The sequence below is a fragment of the Capricornis sumatraensis genome, chromosome 9 (genome assembly GCF_032405125.1).
Source record: "Capricornis sumatraensis isolate serow.1 chromosome 9, serow.2, whole genome shotgun sequence".
Taxonomy (NCBI): Eukaryota; Metazoa; Chordata; class Mammalia; order Artiodactyla; family Bovidae; genus Capricornis; species Capricornis sumatraensis.
In genome coordinates this window covers 26,119,562-26,143,763 of record NC_091077.1, presented here as the reverse complement: position 1 = coordinate 26,143,763, position 24,202 = coordinate 26,119,562, and the positions used below count along the sequence as shown (strand labels likewise).

At 40.1% G+C, this 24,202-nt stretch overlaps 1 protein-coding gene across 1 annotated transcript in view; it reads left to right on the top strand.

The window, feature by feature from the left end:
* Positions 1 to 7,150: 7,150 nt before the first annotated feature.
* The window catches only part of CCDC192 (coiled-coil domain containing 192), a 178,088-nt gene continuing 161,036 nt past the window's right edge, over positions 7,151 to 24,202 (top strand). Inside the window, exons 1-2 of the mRNA XM_068981026.1 lie at positions 7,151 to 7,216; positions 9,581 to 9,688. Of these exons, the coding sequence (XP_068837127.1) occupies positions 7,151 to 7,216; positions 9,581 to 9,688 (174 nt within the window). The remainder of the gene's footprint in view (positions 7,217 to 9,580; positions 9,689 to 24,202) is intronic.

Here is a 24,202-nt window from a genome sequence, read left to right as displayed (position 1 = left end):
GAAAACATTCTACTAATGTTTTGGTAGAATTCCAGTTGAGCTGTTTCAAATCCTGAAAGATGATGCTGTGAAAGTGCTGCACTCAATATGCCAGCAAATTTGGAAAACTCAGCAGTGGCCACAGGACTGGAAAAGGTCAGTTTTCATTCCAATCCCAAAGAAAGGCAATGCCAAAGAATGCTCAAACTACCACACAATTGCACTCATCTCACATGCTAGTAAAGTAATGCTCAAAATTCTCCAAGCCAGGCTTCAGCAATATGTGAACCATGAACTCCCTGATGTTCAAGCTGGTTTTAGAAAAGGCAGAGGAACCAGAGATCAAATTGCCAACATCGCTGGATCATCGAAAAAGCAAGAGAGTTCCAGAAAAACATCTATTTCTGCTTTATTGACTATGCCAAAGCCTTTGACTGTGCGGATCACAATCTACTGTGGAAAATTCTGAAAGAGATTGGAATACCAGATCAGCTAACCTTCCTCTTGAGAAATCTGTATGCAGGTCAGGAAGCAACAGCTAAAACTGGACATGATGTGAGAGTTGGACTGTGAAGAAGGATGAGAGCCGAAGAATTGATGCTTTTGGACTGTGGTGTTGGAGAAGACTCTTGAGAGTCCCTTGGACTGCAAGCAGATCCAACAAGTCCATTCTGAAGGAGATCAACCCTGGGATTTCTTTGGAAGGAATGATGCTGAAGCTGAAACTCCAGTACTTTGGCCACCTCATGCAAAGCGTTGAATCATTGGAAAAGACTCTGATGCTGGGAGGGATTGGGGGCAGGAGGAGAAGGGGACAACAGAGGATGAGATGGCTGGATGGCATCACGGATTCGATGGACGTGAGTCTGAGTGAACTCCGGGAGTTGGTGATGGACAGGGAGGCCTGGCGTGCTGCGATTCATGGGGTCACAAAGAGTCGGACATGATTGAGTGACTGAACTGAACTGAATGTTTTGGTAGATGCTTATGGCATGGATAAAACTCAAGACAAATTGTTCATAAAACTACACAATACATAATGTTTTAATACCTACAAACATCAGAAATACATTCAATCATTCTCATTAGCAAGTGCTAATGAATGAGGAATAATCAAAGTTACAGTTCTCAAGATATTTCCTATATACTTTGATTATTAACCAAGATTCACAGAAAATACCCAGTGCTCCTTGTTTTTCTTTCAGCAACATCTTACACTAATTCAGAATTAATCTCCCTCCTCCCAGTGATTTCAGAACAAACCCAGTCTAAATTGATTTATTGGGGAAGATCAATCAGCAGATGTTTGGCAAGCAGAAGGAACAATGTGCACTGGCCCACCTTGCTCGTGCAAAAAAGACAAAATAAGACAATGTACACAAAGCTGTTGACTTTAGCCCTAGGGTTTCAGAGATACTATCTCATCTGAAGACATGAACCCATTATTAATGCTTAACAGCTGGTTTCATCTCTGATGTTGAAAAAATGCTTTTTCCCTCTGACAGTAAAAGAACTGGAAAGAAAAGCCATTATAAATATAAGATAAATCACATGAAAGCTCTATGAAAACTTACTTATTCCCAGAACAAAGAAATTCACATCAATGGCAAAAAAACTGAAAAAGTTTATCAGTTATGTTTGCTGTTCGTGGCAGACCCTATTAGCTGCCTACCCAACCTCTCTTATCACCTCTTCCTTGCTGATAAAATATTTATTTGGTTGTTTATAATGAACTTGAGTCCAAGACATAATCATGATTTATACAGAAAAAAAAATCACGTTTAACAGCAAATCACCTTGCTACATCCTTTCTCTTTTTCTATTATGAAAGAAATATATTCTCATTATTAAAATCTTTACTTCACAGTCAGCATGACAGGTATACTAGTGTGGCTCAGTTACAAGAACCAGGCTTCCCTGGGAGTGTATTTTACTTGCTCTACTGTCCAAAGAGAAGAGCCACCCCAATTTTTTTGAGTCTGGGGCATGTCTCTAGGAACAGCAGATTATTCACTTATTCATCTGCATGATTTACCATAGAGGCGACAATAACATATTCATACCCTCGTTCATTAACATTTGGTATTTTATTTTAGAATATAAAGTAGAGGTGCTGGAATACACTATTTCCTCTAAACAAAGAATTTATAATTTGGGTTACACAAGTAGCATTGAGAAAAACATTTAAGCAACTTGAAAGTAAATGTGAAATTGTGTGCTTATCGTGTGTGTGTGTGTGTGTGTGTGTGTGTGTGTGTGCAAGCATGTACAAAGGCTTTTTTTTTTCTGGTAAGGAAACTGATAGGTATCATTTGTTAGTCAAAGAGGTCTGTGATACCCAAAGTTTTAAGAAATCCACCCATGAAAATCAAAATGCCAGAGGGCTGTTTTGAGTCACAGAACACATTCTGTAATATAACATGAACCCAAATTCAGGTCTCCTGTAACCCAGAACCTGTTTTACTGCTAACTTTAATTTACATGACGAAAGATACAGACTATTGACTAGGTCCCTTTGGTCCTCTAATACTACCCGTTCACAGTCTGTGAGAACTTATCAAGCAGTACTGCCTGAGATAGACCTGGGGTATTTGAAAATAGGTTAGAACTTCTGTTACCTCCTTCTAACATCTACTAGAATCCTCATCAAGGAGAAAAGAACAGGCCCCAAAGCACAGAGTAATATATTGTGAGCGAGCATAAAAATGTTCAATTAACCAAAATTTTGACATGCATTTTCACATAAAACTAAATCCAGGACTTTTGTATTGGAGAGAAATTCTAAACTGAGTATCTGGTGAGGGTGTTAATCCTGAATGTCTGGTTACAACCTATTTCCCCATTGCTTAGCACAGTACCTGGCAAATGGTGAGCCCTCAGTAAATATTTTTTGAACTTAAATGAATTGAATCACTTTCAGTTGAACTAAAATTAGCTGGCCTATTAAGAGTTTTAGGTAAGCCATTATTTAAAGTTATATTTATGAAGCTATCATATGTTATACAGCCATTTCTCTTTAACTTTCATGCCAACAATCTTTTTACAAATTAAAACCTGAATCAACGATTCCTTTCAAATACCTTTTCCTTCTGCTCTATCGGTGATGCTATGGAAATGGAAAAGGAGTTGACCTTTCACAGGTTGTAAAGGTCGATCTTGTAAAAGGTCGACCTTTACAAGTGTGGGGCCTTGTCCAGAATAACAGTATCTTGGAACTGTGCTAAAGTGACTTGATATTGAATTCAAGTCCATCTTGGACTTAGTCCAGGGGAATTCAGGGAACATAGTTCTGGAATAGCCACCTGACAAAACATTCAATGTATAATTTATCAGAGGTCACTTAGATAGAAGGTCTCTATGCTTTTAGATTTTATAAACCCCCGCAGTAAGAATTTCCATCAAAAAATAATTGGTTAGTTCTTGTAGGACGGCCAATTTTTCAGTTTTTTTTTTAACCAGTAAAACACAGTAATCCCCATGTACTATCACTGCCATCTGTTAAAGATGCATCTTCTTAACACAAACATATATGAATGATCATAATCTCAGAATAAAGGACAGTCCTCTAAATAGAATAAACCTGGCTTCATGAAAAATTCACAAGGTCCTTTTCAAAAGTTTGCTTTCATCCTTTTCTTGCTGACTGGTAAAAATGTTGTCACAAATCAACACTGATGTATGGGGCTGGCACTGGGGAACCGCTAACAGAATTAGACCCTTTCGGCCTGAGAGTTCTTTGTTGCTCGCTCCATATCCACTCTCCACCCTTCCCCCACTTGCTCTTTCCAGGGAGGTGGTCTCTCTGGACTTGCTGTTGAGGTTTTCTTGCCCTCTGCTTTCTCACTGGGTTCAGCTCAAGGAACATCTAGACAGAAGTACGGCAGGTGAGAGGAGAGGAGGGTCAGGCTATTTATTCCACTGGTCCACCCACCACCACTGCCTGGACACAGGTTGGCAGCAGCTGTATTTCTCTGCCCAAGACCTCAGTGTATAGGATGGCCCTCCCTGCAAGCTCTCTCTCTAGATCCTGTGACAACATTCCTACAATACCTCTTCCCCTATTCTTCAGGTCAAGGTAAGACAAAGAGTCTCTTCACATCTGGGCAAGGGCGGGCGGGCGGTGGGTGGAGGGGCTGTCTTTCCATCCTTGGTTGACACCCTCACCTGTACTCTCACCATTCCTTTCATCAAACTGCCCTCGATCTCTTTAACTATGTTTCCTTCTGAAACCCGACCAATGCACTTAAAGATGAAAAAACTAAAGCCTCAAGAATGGGCTTCTCTGGTGGAGACCCTGAGTCGGGAAGATGCCCTGGAGAAGGAAATGGCAACCCACTCCAGTATTCTTGCCTGGAAATCCCATGGAGAGAGGAACCTGGTGGCCTACAGTCCACGACATCGCAAAAAGTTGGACATGACTTAGCAACTACAGAAGTGAAGCCCCAGAGTCATATAGCCTGGGTCACACAGTGAATCAGGTTAGGTCTACAACTCCAGTGTGACCTTCCAGATTCCAAGCAGAGTTCCCCTTAGTCACTGCTCATCCGTCATCCTCTCTTGACCATCTCCTCTTAGGTCACAGAGATGAGCACTTCCTAGAAACTCTTTCCACCAGGCTTGGACAATAGATGTAGCTGGTTCATGTTTCAAATACAAATATTTTGTTTAGTGATTAATGACACAACCTCAACCACAGAGAAATACTGTTTTCACTTTCTAGTTGGAATCAGGAAAACTGAATTGTTAAATGGTGGCCTAAATAGAAACTGGCAATTTAGCCTAAGAAGCTATCGCAAAAGCTAAGCACAGAAAGGGATGAGAGGGACCAGCTTTCCACTGTAAAATGAATTCTGATGACTAGAGATTGAGGGAGTGGAAAAAATCTGCCTGGAGGTAAAGGGCTGAGTTGGGGGCCTGAGGGAAGACTTTAATATACGTGAGAAATATAAGCAGGTCCTAGAAGGGTAAGGCAGTTTAGGGAGCTTGTTGCTTGTCAAGCTGGGGGAAAGAGGAGTAGGGCCACAGTAATAAATACACAAGACATCAAGCAGGAAGCTTGACTGTTGCAGAATGTGTTGAAAGCATGTTTTATCTGGCAGGAAGTTACTGGCCACTAGGCAGGGGCTGCGGCTGGAGCCCTGGACATTAGTTGCTCCAGACTGCTAGAAACATTTAATTGTCTTAAACTGACTCACTGCAAAATGCTCTTCTGTAAAGGCAGAAACCCATAACCACATCTTTATGTAGCAACCTTGATTTTAAAGAAATGCACCCACGTATTTAATATATTAACTTTGTTCTAATTGCATACTTGACTGAATTTCCCACTGCTGTGGTTTAATCATTTGCTGTTACAGAAGTGTCTTAATGGGAACTTTCTTTTACTAGGGTTTAAAAATTAGTTAGAAAGTTTTTAACATCAAATGATTCTCTCTAGAGGAATTAGGAGGATACAATCAGTGCTAAGAATATTAATTGAGTACTTCATCCATCCAAGCAGTTAGCCGATTTATGTCATTTAATCCTCACATCGACCCTGCCATCATCACCCAACCCACACCCACTGCCTTACCCTCTGCTGCGCCGTCTGGCCCTGACCTTGGCATGCAGACTTGATCTGGGGCTCTCATCCTAGTCAGTGTTCGAAGCTGGATACTTGGAAAGTATTGCTCAAAGGAGTCACTGTTACAGCCTCTCAGCATGAAGGACTGCTCCATCTGGTGCAGTCACCTCTGACTGCTGAGCCTTCAGTCAATCAACAACTCTTTACTGAGCTCCTAGTAAATGCTCAGGGCAGTGCTATCTGGCTGTTGCAGGTGGGTGTCTTTCCAAGTGCTGCGCGTGGATTCAGAGGCAGGTGAAAGATTTCACAGAATCAGAGATCTTGAACCAGCGCTGAAGGGTGAAAGGGCTCTGTATGGCTGAGGAAGAGCAAGGTCATTGTAAGACAGAAACATAATGACTCAGAAATAGGGAAGGGAACAATGGAAAGGTACTGAGTTGGGTTAGAAAAATCAAGAAAAATGAAATTAGAACAAAGAATAGATTTTCCTCCAAATTCTTAAATGAGGAACATTTGTAGCTAAAAAGGAAATCGACTCTCACAGTGTTGCAGAAGGTTCGTCATCCAGTACACTGTCCACTTTAACACAAGAACGTAATAATCAAGTGTCTCGACTATAACCAAAAGCTCATGGAATTTTTAGTTTTCTGTAATATTTGGGCTCCAAAATCACTGCTCCTCATGGTGACTGCAGCCATGAAATTAAAAGACGCTTACTCCTTGGAAGAAAAGTTATGACCAACCTAGACAGTATATTGAAAAGCAGAGACATTACTTTGCCAACAAAGATCCATCTAGTCAAGGCTATGGTTTTTCCAGTGGTCATGTATGGATGTGAGAGTTGGACTGTGAAGAAGGCTGAGCACCGAAGAATTGATGCTTTTGAACTGTGGTGTTGGAGAAGACTCTTGAGAGTCCCTTGGACTGCAAGGAGATCCAACCAGTCCATTCTGAAGGAGATCAGGCCTGGGATTTCTTTGGCGAGAATGATGCTGAAGCTGAAACTCTAGTACTTTGGCCACCTCATGCGAAGAGTTGACTCATTGGAAAAGACTCTGATGCTGGGAGGGATTTGGGGCAGGAGGAGAAGGGGACGACAGAGGATGAGATGGCTGGATGGCATCACGGACTCAATGAACGCGAGTCTGAGTGAACTCCAGGAGTTGGTGATGGACAGGGAGGCCTGGCGTGCTGCAATTCATGGGGTCGCAAAGAGTCAGACACGACTGAGCGACTGAACTAAACTGAATATTCTTTTATTTTGACCATCCTGATTATTTTAGGTATATGCACTTATATTACTGATAGATATTTAGGTAGAAAATTTTAGGACAAAGAGTAGAAACCCATTGAAGTGCTAGAGTTTACCATTTGAAAATCTACAGACATAGACTCAATCCCCAATCACCTATATATATCATACATTTTTACTTTTGATTAAAGTAGTTGATGAGGAAATCATATTAATCACCAAGACAGTTTTGTGTTCATAAGAAACATAAATTGCTTTATATACAGTGTGTCCACATGTACCTTAGGAGAATAAATTTAATGATGTAAATCCCACCTTTCTGCTCTTATATCATTGCACCCTGCAAAATAGGGACAATGACCAACTACACCTATTTACACTCCCTGAAAATAGACACCAACCTCCAAAACTTCCAACCCCAGGTATTTACTTATTTCTGAGATTCCCTGTGTGCATGCTCAGTCCTGTCCGACTCTTTGCAATTTCATGGACTATAGCCTGCCAGGCTCCTCTGTCCATGGGATTCTCCAGGCAAGAATATTGGAGTAGGTTGCCATGTCCTCTTCCATGGGATCTTCCTGACCCAGGGATCAAACCCATGTCTCCTGCTTTGGCAGGTGGATTCTTTACCACTGAGCCACCTGGAAAGCCCTACTTCTGAGATTATTCTTGATTTAATCTGTAGTCTTTTGTTTGGTTAATGGAGGTTGTTTCCTATTAAAAAGTGCTTGACTTTGTGTAAGACATTTTTACTCCAAAGTAGACACATTCATGGCTCTTTCCCTTAAAGGAGAGGGGGCAGGAAGGCAAGTCAGGGAAAGGGGAGTGGCGACTGGGATAAAGGTACAGAAGACACGCTTTGCACTCCTCACAGTCTGCTCAGGACGCTCCCTGTTCTATGACATACGATGCTCTCTTAAATCTACCTGTACAAAAAGCCCTATGATATTTAATATCAGTCCCCAGTCAAGCCTGTTTCATTTGGCTTTGACTTGTAATTCTTTTGTTTTACTGGAAATGGTTGTCTTTTCTGGCAGGGAAAATTAGGGATGTTTGGAGAAAAGGACCTAGAAAAGTAGATTAGATGATCTTGCTGGGTTTACTCACAAGGATTTTTAAAACTTCCTCTTGAGGTCAAATACTAGACAAGAAGATTCTCCTTAGAAATAGTGACCTAGATCAGGGACCCTTAGTTGTTGTTGTTTGTTTTTTAATAGTCTGGACTCTCAACAATTTCCCCTTTAGGCATAAAATGTTTTGCTAGATAACCTACCTAAAAATATAAACACACAACAATTTTGTTTTTCAGCTCATGTTTAACATGAGATGTTTTAGACTGACTCTTGAAATTATTAGAATCATGTATGAGAGACTGAAAGTTATTGGTTCATCCCTGAATAGATAATATCACTGTTCATCTATTAGAATATCACTGTTCTCACCCAAAATGTTCATCCACCAAAGGCTGACCTGGGGGAAAAGTATACAGTCTTGTGGGACTTAGGAGCCATGCTCTTTTTGAGACAGAACATTTTTTTGCCCCTCATCCCATGTAGGTTCAGTTTTATCAGAGGTCCATGGCAAGGCTTTAACGTTCGGAGAATGGTATGAACAATTATAGAAACTGAATGAATGCCTTATTTTTATGGCTGGTTCCATTTACCACCAGATGGCTCTATTGTATCGTCAGGAAATGCACATATGTGTAAAATTGGTGGGCTCCTAGACCAAAGGGAAAATAAAGCAGTCGTTGTTTTTTTGTTTTTTTTTTTTTAATGTAGGAACACAATTCTTTCCTTCCTCTGGAGTTAATTGGAAGCAGCTGCAGCAGCCTGAATATTCACAAGAAAACAGGACATACCCAAGGATATAGGAACATCAGAATCCTAACACCAATGGGGTTTTCCTTTGACATTTCCGCATTGCTATGTATTTTTAAATTAATTGTCTCAATGGCCAAAGAGTAGTCAGGAAGTGCCCTAGCCTTAGTAATGCTGCTGCTGCTGCTGCTGCCGCTAAGTTGCTTCAGTCATGTCCGACTCTGGGCGATCCTATAGATGGCAGCCCATCAGGCTCCCCCATCCCTGGGATTCTCCAGGCAAGAACACTGGAGTGGGTTGCCATTTCCTTCTCATGTGTGAAAGTGAAAAGTGAAAGTGCTAGTAAGTGATAATTCCGTACCAATTTTGCATACTCTTTGCTTGTACATGAAAAACAGCAACTTCAGAACAATTTTGAAAGGCAAAGTCTACACATCTGGTGATTTGAGTCATATTAGCAATGTTCTGGGGATGTATAATCTGATTCTAAACTATGTGGTATCTTTGCTTTAATGGAACTTGGGATAAGAAGGTGACAATCAAAGGAAACAAAAGTTTCCCTGAGTTGAAATGACTAAGATAGTTGAATGTTTAAAAAAAAAATGTAGGCATACTAGGTGACATCTCTTACTGGGAATGTGAAATTTGGCTCTAACCTCTTGAAAAATATTTATGTCAGAAATAAAAGTTGCACATTAACCAAATTTCAACATGGATATTTTATTCTACCTTTGTAAAGTTGTTCATTGTTCATTAACATGCACTTTTTAACTCTGCCTTTAGACTCTAAACTGTTAAATAAAACTATTGTCTTTGTAACATTTCACTATTTTATTGCTATGTTGAAGAAGAAAAGGAGATGATATATGTGAGTTTATTAAGCCTGTCCTTAGTCCACAGAGTTGTTTGAGATGCATGCAGGAAACTACCCATGTCAGAAAGTAATACTTGGTTATTGTTTTAAAGAAAGAGTCCCTGGAAACCGAACAGATGGTGTTTACTTTGGCACGACTCGAGACCTTGGAGATTTGCCTGAAGGAAGCAGAAGAAAAGGCTAAAGTCTTATCTGAACAGGTAATACTTGTCACTGGGACGGGAAATATATGCTCCTCAGTGTGCAATAGAGCGAGGAAAATCTACATATGTGTCTCAGTCTCTGTACCTACTGATACACACGTACACACAACAGTTCATTCAGTTCAGTTATTACAACAATCACTTCAATCTGTACGGACCTTTTGAGCCTTTAAAACTTCTCTTACATTTTTGTATTTTGTTTTCATTCACCACAGCCCATGAGCTAGGGAAGCCATCTTTAAGCAAGTAGACTTCTGAAATAAGTGAAACATATTTGTATTATAAACAGATAAAACCTATAGGAAACCCACAGGAGCAACTCTTTCCAATTATGTGAAGAAAGAGAGGTTTTCAAATATTGGCATCCCTCTTGGGTTTTGAAACTCATAGAGGCAAAACAGATAACGGGTGAAGCATAGCTTCATCTGGGCAGTCAAGTAGGTCATCAGCACACACACCAGGTCTATTTCAGAGACACTGAGCGTGACTATCAGTAAAGCTCAGACCATTTCCTGACACCGTTACGCTTTGCAAACAGTATAGTGTATATGGCACAAATCCTACTGTTACTGTAGCCCTTCCCCTGGGGAGAGGGCACTTGGCCAAGAGTCTGGGTCCTCCTACAGGGCTCTGGTGCTCATTGTTGGTGGCAGTCAGTAGAATAAAAAGGACAGAGACCTTGAAATGTTACACTGATTTATCATGGATTGAGCCATTTTGCTAGTAAATTTTTAGAAACTTTCAAAAAAAAATAAAGTAAAAATAAAAAAAACAATTTTGGGTTTTTAATAACAAGGGTCTATACAGCAAAAGTTGGGTACAATAGAATTTTACAAGAATTTCTGCAGAGACTAGGGGAGAAATGTGCTAAATACAATTAACATGTCATGTAGAAAGTGAAGTGGAATGCTAGTGGCTAAGTCATGTCCAACTCTTTTGCGACCCCATGAACTGCAGCCTGTCAGGCTTCTCTGTCCACAGGATTTTCCAGGCAAGAATACTGGAGTGTGTAGTCATTCTCTTCTGCAGGAGATCTTCCCCCCAGGGACCGAACCTGGGTCTGTTGCATTGCAGACAGATTCTTTACCTTCTGAGCTACCAGGGAACATAGGTAATGTAGGGATATGTGCATAAATAGCCTCCATTTTTTTCTACATACCCAAAATGTACTCTCTTACTTTGGAATGTGTTTACTGCTGGCTGCCTAAATGTGACATATGCAATGGGTCACAGGAGCCATCCATCAATTAATGGAACAGTGGTATCCCTAGGCCCAGTCCCACTGGGGAGATTCCATCTCACTCACATGCCTTAACCTGGCTTGCCAACTGGTCTTCTTTTTTAAACCACCCATAAAAATCAATGGAGAATGAAACAGCAATCCACTTCAGTATTCTTGCCTGGAGAATCTCTTGGACAGAGGAGCCTGGCGGGCTACAGTCCATGGGGTCAAAAGAGTCGGACACAACTTAGCTACTAAACCATAAAAAGCAAGCTTCAAATTGTGGCAAAATCTGAATTACAAAGATTTTTTTATAGTGCTAAACATGAGGTATGATTCCATAGCATAAAAACTAAGGATTTCAGAGCATGCAGACCTGGAAGAAACTGGTAATGCCGAACTGAGGTATTGCTGGTATTAGGTTTCACTAAGAAGATGTATTTTTACTTTGTAATTGAATGTCTTTTAATGCGTTCAATAACTTAAATCAGTAAAATTCAACTCACCCATGAAAATCCTCATCCCTTTTGTTCTTTATAAAATATCTTTATCCAATACAACTAGTCCTTAATATTTAAGATTCTTAACTAGATGATCCCTTTATGTAACATATAACACTCAGATACTTCCGTTCAGTGTTTAGCAGATTAATTGTATAAAATGGAAACTCGATTTCACCATTTCTTTTTAACTACCATGAGTAAGATACCAGTTAGCTGTTTGGGGAAAGAAAGATATGCAAAGCTTTTCTACCCAAGTAGCTCACAACCAAAAGAAGCACAGTAAGGGCTGGAGAGTGAAAATAGGTGTCTGTCTGGCTCCCACATAGACTGCAAAACAGCATTAATATGCAGGATCTGTATGTGTTATTTTCCTGAAGTATTGCCCCTGGAGTTGCCAAATTTGTATACAACCAAGGGAATTTAATTGGAAGTTGGCAATGGTGTGAGGCAAAGGAGAACATTACATGTGAAAAAAAAGCCCATTACAGGCATTTTTAATATTACATTTTTAATTAAGTTGAGTATTTTATTAGATTTGGCTGTCTCCACTGTTACTGTTGAAACAGGTTAATCAAGCGCAGACACTAGTCTCAGAGGATTTACTCCTGAACGTTTTGCTTTCTTCAGTGTTTCAGTTTACTCTTATTCTTGATGAGTTAAAACGGTAACAACAGTTGCTTCCCCCCTATTTTTAAATTCAGTAGATGTTTTAAAAATGGGATGACAGAAGGACAGGGAAAGGTAAGAGCACCTTACAGTTGAGACAGGAGGAGATTTCTGAATGGGACACCTGTCTCAAACAATCAAACGTTTGTCCACTGGGTGCCACTGTCTTCCTTACCAGGCTAGGCCACTTTGTGGTTGTAAAAAGAGAAACTGTCTTTAGTGGTCCAGACAGTGTGTGTATGTGTGTGTGTGTGTAAGTGGAGTATATTATTCCTGTTTGCATGTATACATGTTTTCTTTTAAATACCATTAATTTAGGATATGGAACAACAGACTGTTTCCAAATAGGAAAAGGAGTACGTCAAGGCTGTATATTGTCATCCTGCTTATTTAACTTATATGCAGAGTACATCATGAGAAACACTGGACTGGAAGAAACACAAGCTGAAATCAAGATTGCTGGGAGAAATATCAATAACCTCAGATATGCAGATGACACCACCCTTATGGCAGAAAGTGAAGAGGAACTAAAAAGCCTCTTGATGAAAGTGAAAGAGGAGAGTGAAAAAGTTGGCTTAAAGCTCAACATTCAGAAAATGAAGATCATGGCATCTGGTCCCATCACTTCATGGCAAACAGATGGGGAAACAGTGGAAACAGTGTCAGACTATTTTTTTGGGTTCCAAAATCACTGCAGATGGTGATTGTCGCCATGAAATTAAAAGACACTTACTCCTTGGAAGGAAAGTTATGACCAACCTAGATAGCATATTCAAAAGCAGACATTACTTTGCCAACAAAGATCCATCTAGTCAAGGCTATGGTTTTTCCAGTGGTCATGTATGGATGTGAGAGTTGGACTGTGAAGAAAGTTGAATGCAGAAGAATCAATGCTTTTGAAGTGTGGTGTTGGAGAACTCTTGAGAGTCCCTTGGACTGCAAGGAGATCCAACCAGTCCGTTCTGAAGGAGATCAGCCCTGGGATTTCTTTGGAAGGAATGATGCTGAAGCTGAAACTCCAGTACTTTGGCCTCCTCATGCGAAGAGTTGACTCATTGGAAAAGACTCTGATGCTGGGAGGGATTGGGGGTAGGAGGAGAAGGGGACGACAGAGGATGAGATGGCTGGATGGCATCACCGACTCGATGGATGTGAGTTTGAGTGAACTCCAGGAGTTGGTGATGGACAGGGAGGCCTGGCGTGCTGTGATTCATGGGGTTGCAAAGAGAAGGACACGACTGAGCTACTGAACTGAACTGAATTCAGGATTTTTCACAAGGAAGGTGGGAATGCTAGCTAGCTTTCATTGGTAATCCAGATCATTTTGTAAGCCCTGCGGTTGGACACTGGCCAGATGGGCTAGAAACAAGTGGGGAGAGGAGAGAAAATGTTGAGGACAAAAATTTGTGCTGAAACTAAGGAGTGAACTGTCAACCACTGGGTCCTGCCTCTGAGAAAAGGGTAAATGTTGATGTTATTATAGTTTAATGCTCTTAGTGATGCACATAGAACCAACCCAGACAGATGCCTCAAAATTCATCTACGCTAAGCACTTGTAGGTCCTGCGTCTCAGGTTACTTAAACTTAACCTTCCTAGGGTCTCTTCCGGTAAGACCTCTGCTGGTTCACTATACAAAAGGAGAAACTTAGAAATAGTAAGGAAGAAAGGAGTTTGTGGCACTTCTCCTGTGAGGTCACACAGTAAACAGACTTCTTTGTTGGTTTCCTTTAGCTAACAATTATTCTTTATTTCTCTGTAGTCATGTCCCTACTGTCAAAAGAAATATGAGATCAGGATAATTTACAATTAGACTTTTAATCTGGGCTGTTCACAGCTCTCAGATATAAGTTTGCAGCAAGTCAGCAGGCCAGAGGTAGAAAGGGACATAAGATTCCATCTCTTCTCCTGGGTAATAATGGTAAGTAATTAAAAACATTACTAAGTTTTGCTAAAGAAAACACTTCAATTTCCTGTAGGTTATGATCAGTGAGAGGAAAGTTCTGGAAATTAGGTAGTAGATAAAAGACTAGAAGGAGGAATGGGAATGAAGGAAAGGAGTTAAAGAGGAGAAAAGAAGAGTATAAAGTTTCCAGGGAAAACTCATGAAAGAGCAGGTTTTGCCTGTGTGCTGGTTTCTATCAGCAATGCACATGGGAGGAGGGAAAAAGGAAAGGGCTCATGGGCTGCAATTTACAACCACACAGGAGGAAAGAAAGCCCACAGCTTCTATGCTAAGAAATTGTCAGGAAAAGCCACAGTTTCACAATGGAGCACAGATCCAGAGATCCCAGAGCACAGAGGGATGCCGCCGGCCAGCTCCTGAGCTGCTTCCTCTGGAGACAGCGCTGGTCCTGAGACATCATTCATCATCAGTCTCTGGTTCCGGCTCCCAGCAGCAGACCCAGGAGAGTTCGGGGTTTGCTTCTGCTCCACTACTTGCTAGCTTTATAACCTTGGGCAGTTCACTTAGTCTCTCTGAGTCAAAGCTATCTTCTATAGAAGAAGGTAAGCACACCGGTTTCATAGGGCTCTTGTGAGCTTTGAGTAGGTTCTCAGTAAGTGTGAATTATCTCTACTCCTCATAGTGGTTATAACAGAACGCTGTGAACCTCTGAGTCATGGGTCATGCGCTAACGTGTGTGTGTGTGTAAGTTTGCTTTTTTACTGGTGTCTCTCAAAATGTTTGAAAGATACACAAATCACAACACATTGGTTGCTTAAGAATATCAGAGTCTTTCAACCAGGAAAGACTCCATCCCCACCCCAGCTCCTTTGTCCTATTGGCTTTTTCACTGCCTCACTTTCTTTTCCCCTCTTCCTCAGCTCCTCGTTTGGTAAAGGGACTTCTTTATTACTTTAACCTTCTTTCCTCCTGCTTCATTCTGTCCATTCTCTATATGATTTATGATTTTCTTCTATTAATATATGGTTTTGCCCAGATAGGGAGCTGAATGGACAGTGCTGGTACCTGAACTTTCTGGGGTTTCAGGGACAGAAAACTCAGGAGTGGAGAAAATTTGTGATCATTTTCTTACCAAGGAGGTGAATCCAGTAATAATTATGTAGTCAGAATTAGCTTTAGGCATCTTTTGGATACCATACTTAGCAAAATATTAGTTACATGTGGTGTGTGGCATAAAAAAAAATTGGGAAAGAAATATCATGCTTTGAAGCAAGAGCTTGGAGGTGGGAGGCTTGATGGAGACTGGACCTTTTTTCCTATTGTTTTTTCCAGGTAGGAAAAGGATATACACAAGACACAGGAAGGGGCCCTTAATGATCTTTTGGAGCATAAAAATAATTTTGCCCCTTTTGTTTTCATAAAGAGAGATTTATTGATAATACTCAAAATGCAGAGAAATTTCAAAGGAGAATAATATGGTAGTTTCATTTCTCAACTTTTGAAATAAAGCACATGGGATCCTTTTTCGTACTTAGTAATAGCTAACATGCCAATTAATTTTTCCCTCACCCAATGAGAGAGACATTTATGAAAGCTCAAAATAAAATTAATAATAGCAACTTGCTATGTTCTCACTCTTTACTGAACTTGGTCAATCATGTTATATTCAAAGGCAGTTTCTTCACTTTTTTCACCTGGGATCTCCCTGCCTGAGGTTATCCTCCATCTTAAAGAACAGTAGAAGCAACAATGGAGGCAACGTTTGAAAGAGGGTACAGTTGGGGGGTGGTGTCTGGTTCTTATCCTAGAGGGGTGCAGGCCTGGTCCCAGACCTCTGCAGAGTATTACCAACAGTAGGCAGAGAGTGGAAGAACTAACATTTACTAAGCACCTGTAGTGTTTCAAGTACTGTGCTTAGACTGATAGACATTTCATCTGCCCCACATAGGAACCTTAGGAGGGGCACTATTATAATCCCTGTGAAGAAAATTGAGACTCAGAAGCATGTGATTTTCTCAACACTGTGCAGTTAATAAGCAGTGAGGCTGATATTAGAACATGAATATTTTTTAAATCCAAAGACTGTTCTTAAGAACGTGTGATCATAGATCAAAGCCATGTAAAGAAGTTTCTTACTCAAGCAGCACTGGACAGAAAGAACTCGCCTTGATTCCCAAACTAGAACCTAGAAAGCTTGTTAGACAGATTGTGGGGTCCCACCCCCAGAGTATCTGATATGTTCACCTGGCATGGGGGTCAAGAATGTGCATTTGTAATAAGTTTCCACTCTACACTGAAGCTTCAGCCCTAAACACAAGCCAAAGGCTGAAGGGAAGCTGTCACTCCTGTTCTGTGTCCCCCAGCTGCACAGTAACTAAATGAATCAGTTAAGATTAGTCTGGGATGCATGAAACAAACAACCCAAAGAAGAGTGGCCGAAACAAGTAACAGAGTAAGTCTGGACACATGCAGCCCAGAACAGGCTCAGTAGCTCCGCAGCCCTCAGAGGCCTGAGCTTGGTCTCCATGCATTCAAACATGGCTTCCATCCTCAGGGTCCAAGAGGCACCTGCAGACATTCATGGAGTCCAGCAGCGTGAAGATGGAAAGACCAAGTGCAAACCAGAGATGGACAACTGAGCAGCCTCTTTGAAGAGCTTTTCTCTAATACTTCCCTAATGACTTCTTACTTATGCTTGACCACAGTTATTACCATGGGGGCTAGGAAATATGGATTTTTAGGTGGGTACATTGTCACCCCAAGAGTATGAAGACAGTTTTACTAAGAACGGGAGAATGGATATTAGGCTGCCAAATATGTCCTTTGCTTATCCAACCCCTTGACAATTCTGTTGCTTTGTCCTGATAACTTCAATGCTCTTTTGCATGTGAAGATCTGGTTTCCCCATTTGTTGAAGAGACAATGTTTCCCCACTGAATGGTCTTGACAGCCTTGTCAAAAATCAACCATTCATAAATGCAGGACTCTGTGGACTCTCAATTCAATTCAAACGCTCTGTAACAGTGTGACGTTCAGCAGGTACTTCTGGTTGTAAATCCCAGGTAAATTTTTGAGCTGGAGTTAGATTCAGTCTTCTTGGTCCTTTACCAATACTCTCTTTTAGTGTAAGGACTATCGTAAACCCCTCTGACTTATGCACTGGTTTCTGGGGATTGAGTGAGACATCTAACTGATCTTTTTACCTTTAACACTGAGCAAAGTAAGCAAACCAATAGAAAGACAAAGACTCTAATAACTAAAATTTATTCATCACTGTGTATCTCAGGCTGTAAAGTAAACTCCATTGTTTGCTTCTTAGTATTCAATCTGTTTACTTTACATTTAGCAATAGAAAGAACATAGATCTCCAGCAAATTTTTAGATGCCGATTATGTGTATGACTAGCTAAAAGTGATTTGATGCATACTGAGATTGTCTCAAAAATGTTCTGGTTCTTTTTTCATTGTTTAAATGCAACAGTGGATCCCTTGATGTCAAGTTTATTTGAAATAAGTAATGTGCCCTTGGTAGGAGTATTCATTTCTGCAAATGCTCAGAAATTATGCTTGATATGCCAAGCCGAAATCATGAGTTTTTGTGAATGAGTTTTTGTTTTCCAGTCTGTTTGGAAGTCTACTTTAATGCCACAAAATCACAAACAGCTTGTTTAACTTGGAAAGTCTTTCCTAATCACCATGAAACCTAGTAATTGAGAATTTTGTTAAACAATTTGGTTCTAGTTTATTTTATTACAGAAGATTTCCCCCTTAACAGACACATACACACACATACACACACACACACCCTTGTATCTAAGCAATCATTACTCTTAACCCCCTGACTGAATTGTTGCGCATTGACTGGGAACCTCAGAGAAAGTAAGAAAAGACTACAAGCTGGTGAAGAGATGTGTTGTTTTGAGTAGAATCAAGCATAATGACAAATAGGCTTCTGTTGTCATTGTTATAGGAGGGACGCATGGATTTCTGGCCTATTACATAACTAAAGACTTCCTTTTGCTTGTAAATGTCAAGATCAAACTGAGGTCAGTTTTAAATAGCTGACCGAGTACTAATAAATGTGACTTTCTTGTCTAAATGAAAAAACAAAATCCTCTCTCCCTTATAAGTCTTGGCTCTGCTGATAAGTGCAGGTGTCTTTTTTGCATGGACATAACCTCCATATTCTTCTTAAGACTGTCTCAGTGATGGCAAGCTAACTTTCACTTTGTTAATCTCTACAAGGAAATTAGTAAATTAGGTGTATAATTTTGCTTGATTATTCATTTACTCATTCAATAAAATATTTGTTGAACTCTTAACTGTGAGCTAAGCACTCTGCAAGGTACTCCTATATATATATGTCGCTGCTGCTGCTAAATTGCTTCAGTAGTGTCCAACTCTGTGCAGCCCCGTGGACTGCAGCCTACCAGGCTCTTCCATCCACGGGATTTTCCAGGCAAGAGTACTGGAGTGGGGTGCCACTGCCTTCTCCCCTATATATGTTAGCCTCCTGTATTTCTCCCACTGGCCCTGGAAATGTGTATTCCCATTTTGCAAATGATGAGAAGCCTTTTGTGGGATTGCAGTCTGCTTGTATGCTTTTTCTAGACGTTCTCCCTTGATGACTTGCCTTCAGAGCACGCAACCTATCAAAAAGAACCAAGTCTTCCTCCTGATCCCATGTCTGAACTTCTAACTGCCTACTGATAGGTCCACCAAAGCTCTAAGAGGCAACTCAAGCTCTGCCTGTCTGTTAGCTTCCTGTCCCAAATCTGTTCCTGCTCTCACATCCCCTAAACCAAGGATAGCTGCCAACAGTTCTCTTGCGGCTATCTCCGAAATCTGTGCTGCTTTGATTCTCTCCTCTCCTCACCCCACACATCCAAATGCTAAGTACTACGAATGATGCCTCTCAAAGAGTTCTTCGGTTCATCTTCTTTTCTCCATCTCTATCACCACTGCCCTTGTCCAAGCCACCAACTCCAGAAACTTCTCCCTACTTTACTTTCATTGCGGTGCGTATTGATGGCTCAACACTGCAGCCTGAGGGAAGATTCTGCACCACAGACCTCATATGTCTCCTTACTTAGATCCTAAATTAGCCCCGATTTACTCTCAGGATCAAACATCTACTTCTTAACAAATTTTACAATCATCTGTGGTCTAATCCCCTGTTTGTTTCTTCAGTTTTATGTTACACCACTCCCAGTATATTACTATTATACCACTTTCAATTTCTTAAAAAGTAGTATATTCTCTATTACCTGTCTCATCTATTAAAAAAAAAAAAAAAGGCTTTGTTCCTTGTGCACATCTGTGTTTTCCTTCTTTGTGACCCCATGAACTGTAGTTCACCGGCTCCTCTATCTACGGGATTCTCCAGGCACCAATACTGGAGTGGGTAACCATTTCCTACTTCGGGTGATTTTCCCAACCTAGAGATTGAACTAGCGTCCCCTGGGAAGCCCCTTGTTCCTTACAGTCAAGTATTAATTAATTCATCCCTTTCCTTCTGCTTCTGCAGAGAATTGCTCTGCTCTGTTCCCATTGCATCCTTTCATTCCCTTTTCTGTTATCCAACAAAATTCAACAAATTTCTCCTTTGGGTCTTCAATTAGATGGTCACTTACTCCAAAATATTTTTCTTCCTCTTTCAAGTTTGAGTTAGATGTCCTTACTAGGTGCTCTCATAATCCTTCTCCCATTTTACCACGCCCACCTCTGTCAGTTGTGACTATTTGTCTGTATCTTCCACCACACCACATGAAATAGAAGTACAGACAGTGACTTCCCTAAGGTCTCAAATCAAGTTAGAATCTATCCATTTGTCTCTCTGATGTCAAAGCTCATGCTCTTTCCATCAAAACATTCAGAGTTGACCTATAGGCAAAAAGGAGACATTAAAGGGTTTGAAGAGTATTCAGATTTGCCCTCAGAGAGAAAACTCAGAGTCTACCGAGAAGAACAGATTTATTAGAAGACCAGAGTCAGATATTTCAGTGTATGCCGCTGCTGGTAAGTCGCTTCAGTTGTGTCCAACTCTGTGCAACCCCATAGACATCAGCCCACCAGGCTCCCCCGTCCCTGGGATTCTCCAGGCAAGAACACTGGAGCAGGTTGCCATTTCCTTCTCCAATGCATGAAAGTGAAAAGTGAAAGTGAAGTCGCTCAGTCGTGTCCGACTTCACAACCCCACTGACTACAGCCCACCAGGCTCCTCCATCCATGGAATTTTCCAGGCAAGAGTACTGGAGTGGGGTGCCATTGCCTTCTCCATATCAGTGTATAGGCTCTTGCAAAAATCCACTTAAGAGATGATAAGTACCTATTAGTAGTGGAGAGAAGAAATAGACAAGAAATATTTATGAGATGGTTTGGTGATTAATTAAATGGAAAAGTAGTATTCAAGACTGATCCCAACCATTGCATCAAAAAAAAAAAAAAAAAAAAAAACCCTAAGGAGGCAATAGACCTGTACTCTGAAAACTATGACACTGATTAAAAAAAAAAAAAACAGATGGAAAGATTTAACATATTGGATTAGAAGAATCAATATTATTAAAATGATACTATCAAAGATAATCTACAGATTCAGTGTTCAGTCAGGTCAGTCACTCAGTCGTGCCTGACTCTGAGACCCCATGGACTGCAGCATGCCAGGCCTCCCTGTCCACCATCAACTCCTGGAGTTTACTTAAACTCATGTCCGTTGAGTCGGTGATGCCATCCAACCATCTCATCCTCTGTCATCCCCTTTTCCTCCTACCTTCAATCTTTCCCAGCAGTGGGGTCTTTTCAAATGAATCAGTTCTTCGCATCAGGTGGCCAAAGTATTGGAGTTTCTGCTTCAGCATCAGTCCTTCCAATGAAAATTCAGGACTGATTTCCTTTAGGATGGACTGGATCTCCTTGCAGTCCAAGGGACTCTCAAAAGTCTTCTCCAACATCACAGTTCAAAAGCATCAATTCTTTGGTGTTCAGCTTTCTTTATAGTCCAACTCTCACATCCATACATTTCTGGAAAAACCATAGCTTTGACTAGACTGATTCAATGCAATCCCTATCAAATTACCCATGACATTTATCACAGAACTAGAAAAAAATTTTAATTTGTATGGGAACACAAAAGGTCCCCAATAGGCAAAACAATCTTAAGAAAGAAAAACGAAGCTATAGGGTTCATGCTTCCCTCACTTCAGACTATACTTAAAAGCTACAGTAATCAAAACACAAAAACAGACATACAGATCAGTGGAACAGGATAGAAAGCTTAGAAATAAACCCATGCACTTATGGTCAAATAATCTATAACAAAGGAAGCAAGAATATACAATGGAAAAAGATAGTCTCTTCAAGTAGTGGTGCTGGGAAAACTGGACAGCTACATGTAAAAGATTAAAATTAAAGCATTCTCTAATACCATATACAAAATTAAATGCAAAATAGATTAAAGATCTAAATGTAAGACGAGATTAATTTCCAAAATATACAAAAGGTCACAGAGCTCAACATCAAAAAAACAAATAATCCAATTTTTAAAAAATGAATGAAAGACCTAAGACGACATTTCTCCAAGGAAGATATACAGCTGGGCAACAGGTACATGAAAAGACGGTCAACAGTGTTAATGATTAGAGAAATACAAGTCAAAAATACAATGAGGTATCACATCAATCAGAATGGGCATTATCAAAAAGTCTGCAAATAATAAATGCTGGCTAGGAGAGGATGTAGAGAAAAGAGAACGCTCTCAAACTGTTGGTGGGAATGCAAATTGGTACAACCACTATGGAGAACAGACTGAAGGTTCCTTAAAAAACTAAAAACAAAGTTGCCATATGATCCAATAGTCTTATTTCTGGGCATGTATCTGGGAAAAACAAAAACTTTAGTTTGAAAATGTACATGCACTCCCATGTTCATAGCAGCAATATTTCCAATAGCCAATACATGGAAGCAACCTAAATGCCCACTGACAGATGAATGGATAAAGAAGACGTGATAAACACACATACACACAAGCACACACACGCACAGGAACATTACTCAGCCATAGAGCAGAATGAAATAATGCCGTCTGCAGCAACATGAATGGACCTAGAGATTGTCCTGTGAAGTTAAATACGTTGGGCAGAGAAAAAAATATCATGTGATATCACTTATACTTAGAATAGTTTTAAAAAATGATGCAAATAAACTTCTTTAAAAAACAGAAATAAACTCATAGACATTGAAAAGTTATATATTCATATGACCCAGAGGACATATTTGGAGATTAAATGGATCTTAGGACTGTCTGCCTGGATCCCTAACTTTATATTTTAACTATCAACTGACTTTTTAGTGAGTATTTATATTTTCATTCAGAGTTTAAATAAATGTTTCTTCACTCCTCAGAGTTCCCTGCTTTGCCCTACCCCAACTTGGTGGTATTATGGTTAAATTTGGTCCCTTCCAATTTCAAATGTTGAAGGTCTAACTCCTAGTATCTTAGAACACAAATTTATTTGGCAATATGGGTTTTGCAGATGTAGTTAGTTAAAATGAGGACATGTTGGAGTAGGATAGGCTCCTAATCCAATAAGGCTACATCCTTATAAAAGTGGAAATTTGGACACAAACATACAGGGAGAAGTCATGCAAAGATGAAGCTGTAGACACCAAAGTCATGCTTCCAGAAGGCAAGGAACACCAAAGACTGCCAGGAGCCAGAAGAGAGTCACAGAGGAGATGCCTTATCAGAGCCCCTAGAGAGAACTAACCCTGCTGACCCTTGGTTTTGAACTTTTGGCCTCCAAGGCAGTGAGATAATGAATGTATATTTAAGCCACTCAGTCTGTGGTTCTCAAAACAGCAGCCCCAGCAAACTAAAACAGGGGGTAACCATGCTTCTAAATTATAGACTTGGGAAGTCTATTTTAAGATGTACATAAACCTAGGAATGGCTAGAAATAACTTGTTAAAAGCAGAAATGTTAATAAATGTAAAAGTCTGTTTTGTCTAAGATGGGGGGTAGGATGAAGAATTTGTTGTTTGTTTTTAGCTGTAAAACTGAAAAGAGACCAAACCAGTTCTGTGACCTGAAAGTATCTTCAGACACAGGGGGTCTTGCCCATTCCACAGGTAGGATAGGTAATTTTTACAGTGCTTGCCTCAGTTATTTATTGCCAAGGAATTTAGTAGCTTGTAGTACTAGTCCAGCTCAGCTTGCAAAACTTTTAGCACAAGGGAAGCCTGTGTTTTTAAATAGTCACTCCTCTCTGTAGCGTGAGTTCTGCAAGGGTTGCCAAGACTCAATTTGTTTTTGAGTGGTTTTCGAGTGACACTGGAAACCTCTTCTACAATATTAATTGCTGTGTATGTGGGTGTGGATTGTGGAGAAGATGATGTAACAGAACCAACAAGAGGAGATAAACATAACAATTCACATTACTATGAGGTGGTTTTAATAATTGTCCTCTATGAAGGATTGGGTAGATGGTGAAAGAAAGAGTTTTGAATGTACTTGTGTTTTAAACATATGGATGACTGGTTCCATTTATTAAGAAGAGGGAAGTCCTGGGAAGCTATAGAATATGAGGAGTTAATTTTGAATATATTCATCCTTTCTTAAAATTTATTTTATTGAAGTATAGTTGATTTACAATGTATTAATTTCTGCTATACAATATGATTCAGATATATATATATATATATATATATATATATATTCTTTCCATATTCCTTTCCATTACAGTATTCCAGGATATTGAACATAGTCCCCTATGCAATACAGAAGGACGTTATTGTTTGTCCATTCTATATATAATACTTTGCATCCACTAACCCCAAACTCCCAATCCATCCCTCCCTCACTCCTTCTCCCCTTTGGCAGCCACAGGTCTGTCTCTATGTCTGTGAGTCTGTTTCTGTCTTGTAGATAAGTGGACTTCTGTCATAGTTTAGATTTCACATATAAGTGATGTTACATGGTATCTGTCTTTCTGACTTAGTATAATAATCTCTAGATGCATCCATGTTGCTGAAAATGGCATTATTTCATTCTTTTTTGATGAAGGCATTAATTGTTGGTTGCCTAGTAAGTATTCAAGTGACAATATTAAGTAGGTTGTCGGATATGTAAGCTAAGTGGTATATGTAGAGAAATTGGGAGGCATAAACAGGTGTATGACTAGTGTTTCAACCATGGCACCTAATGAGATCTGCTAGGACTG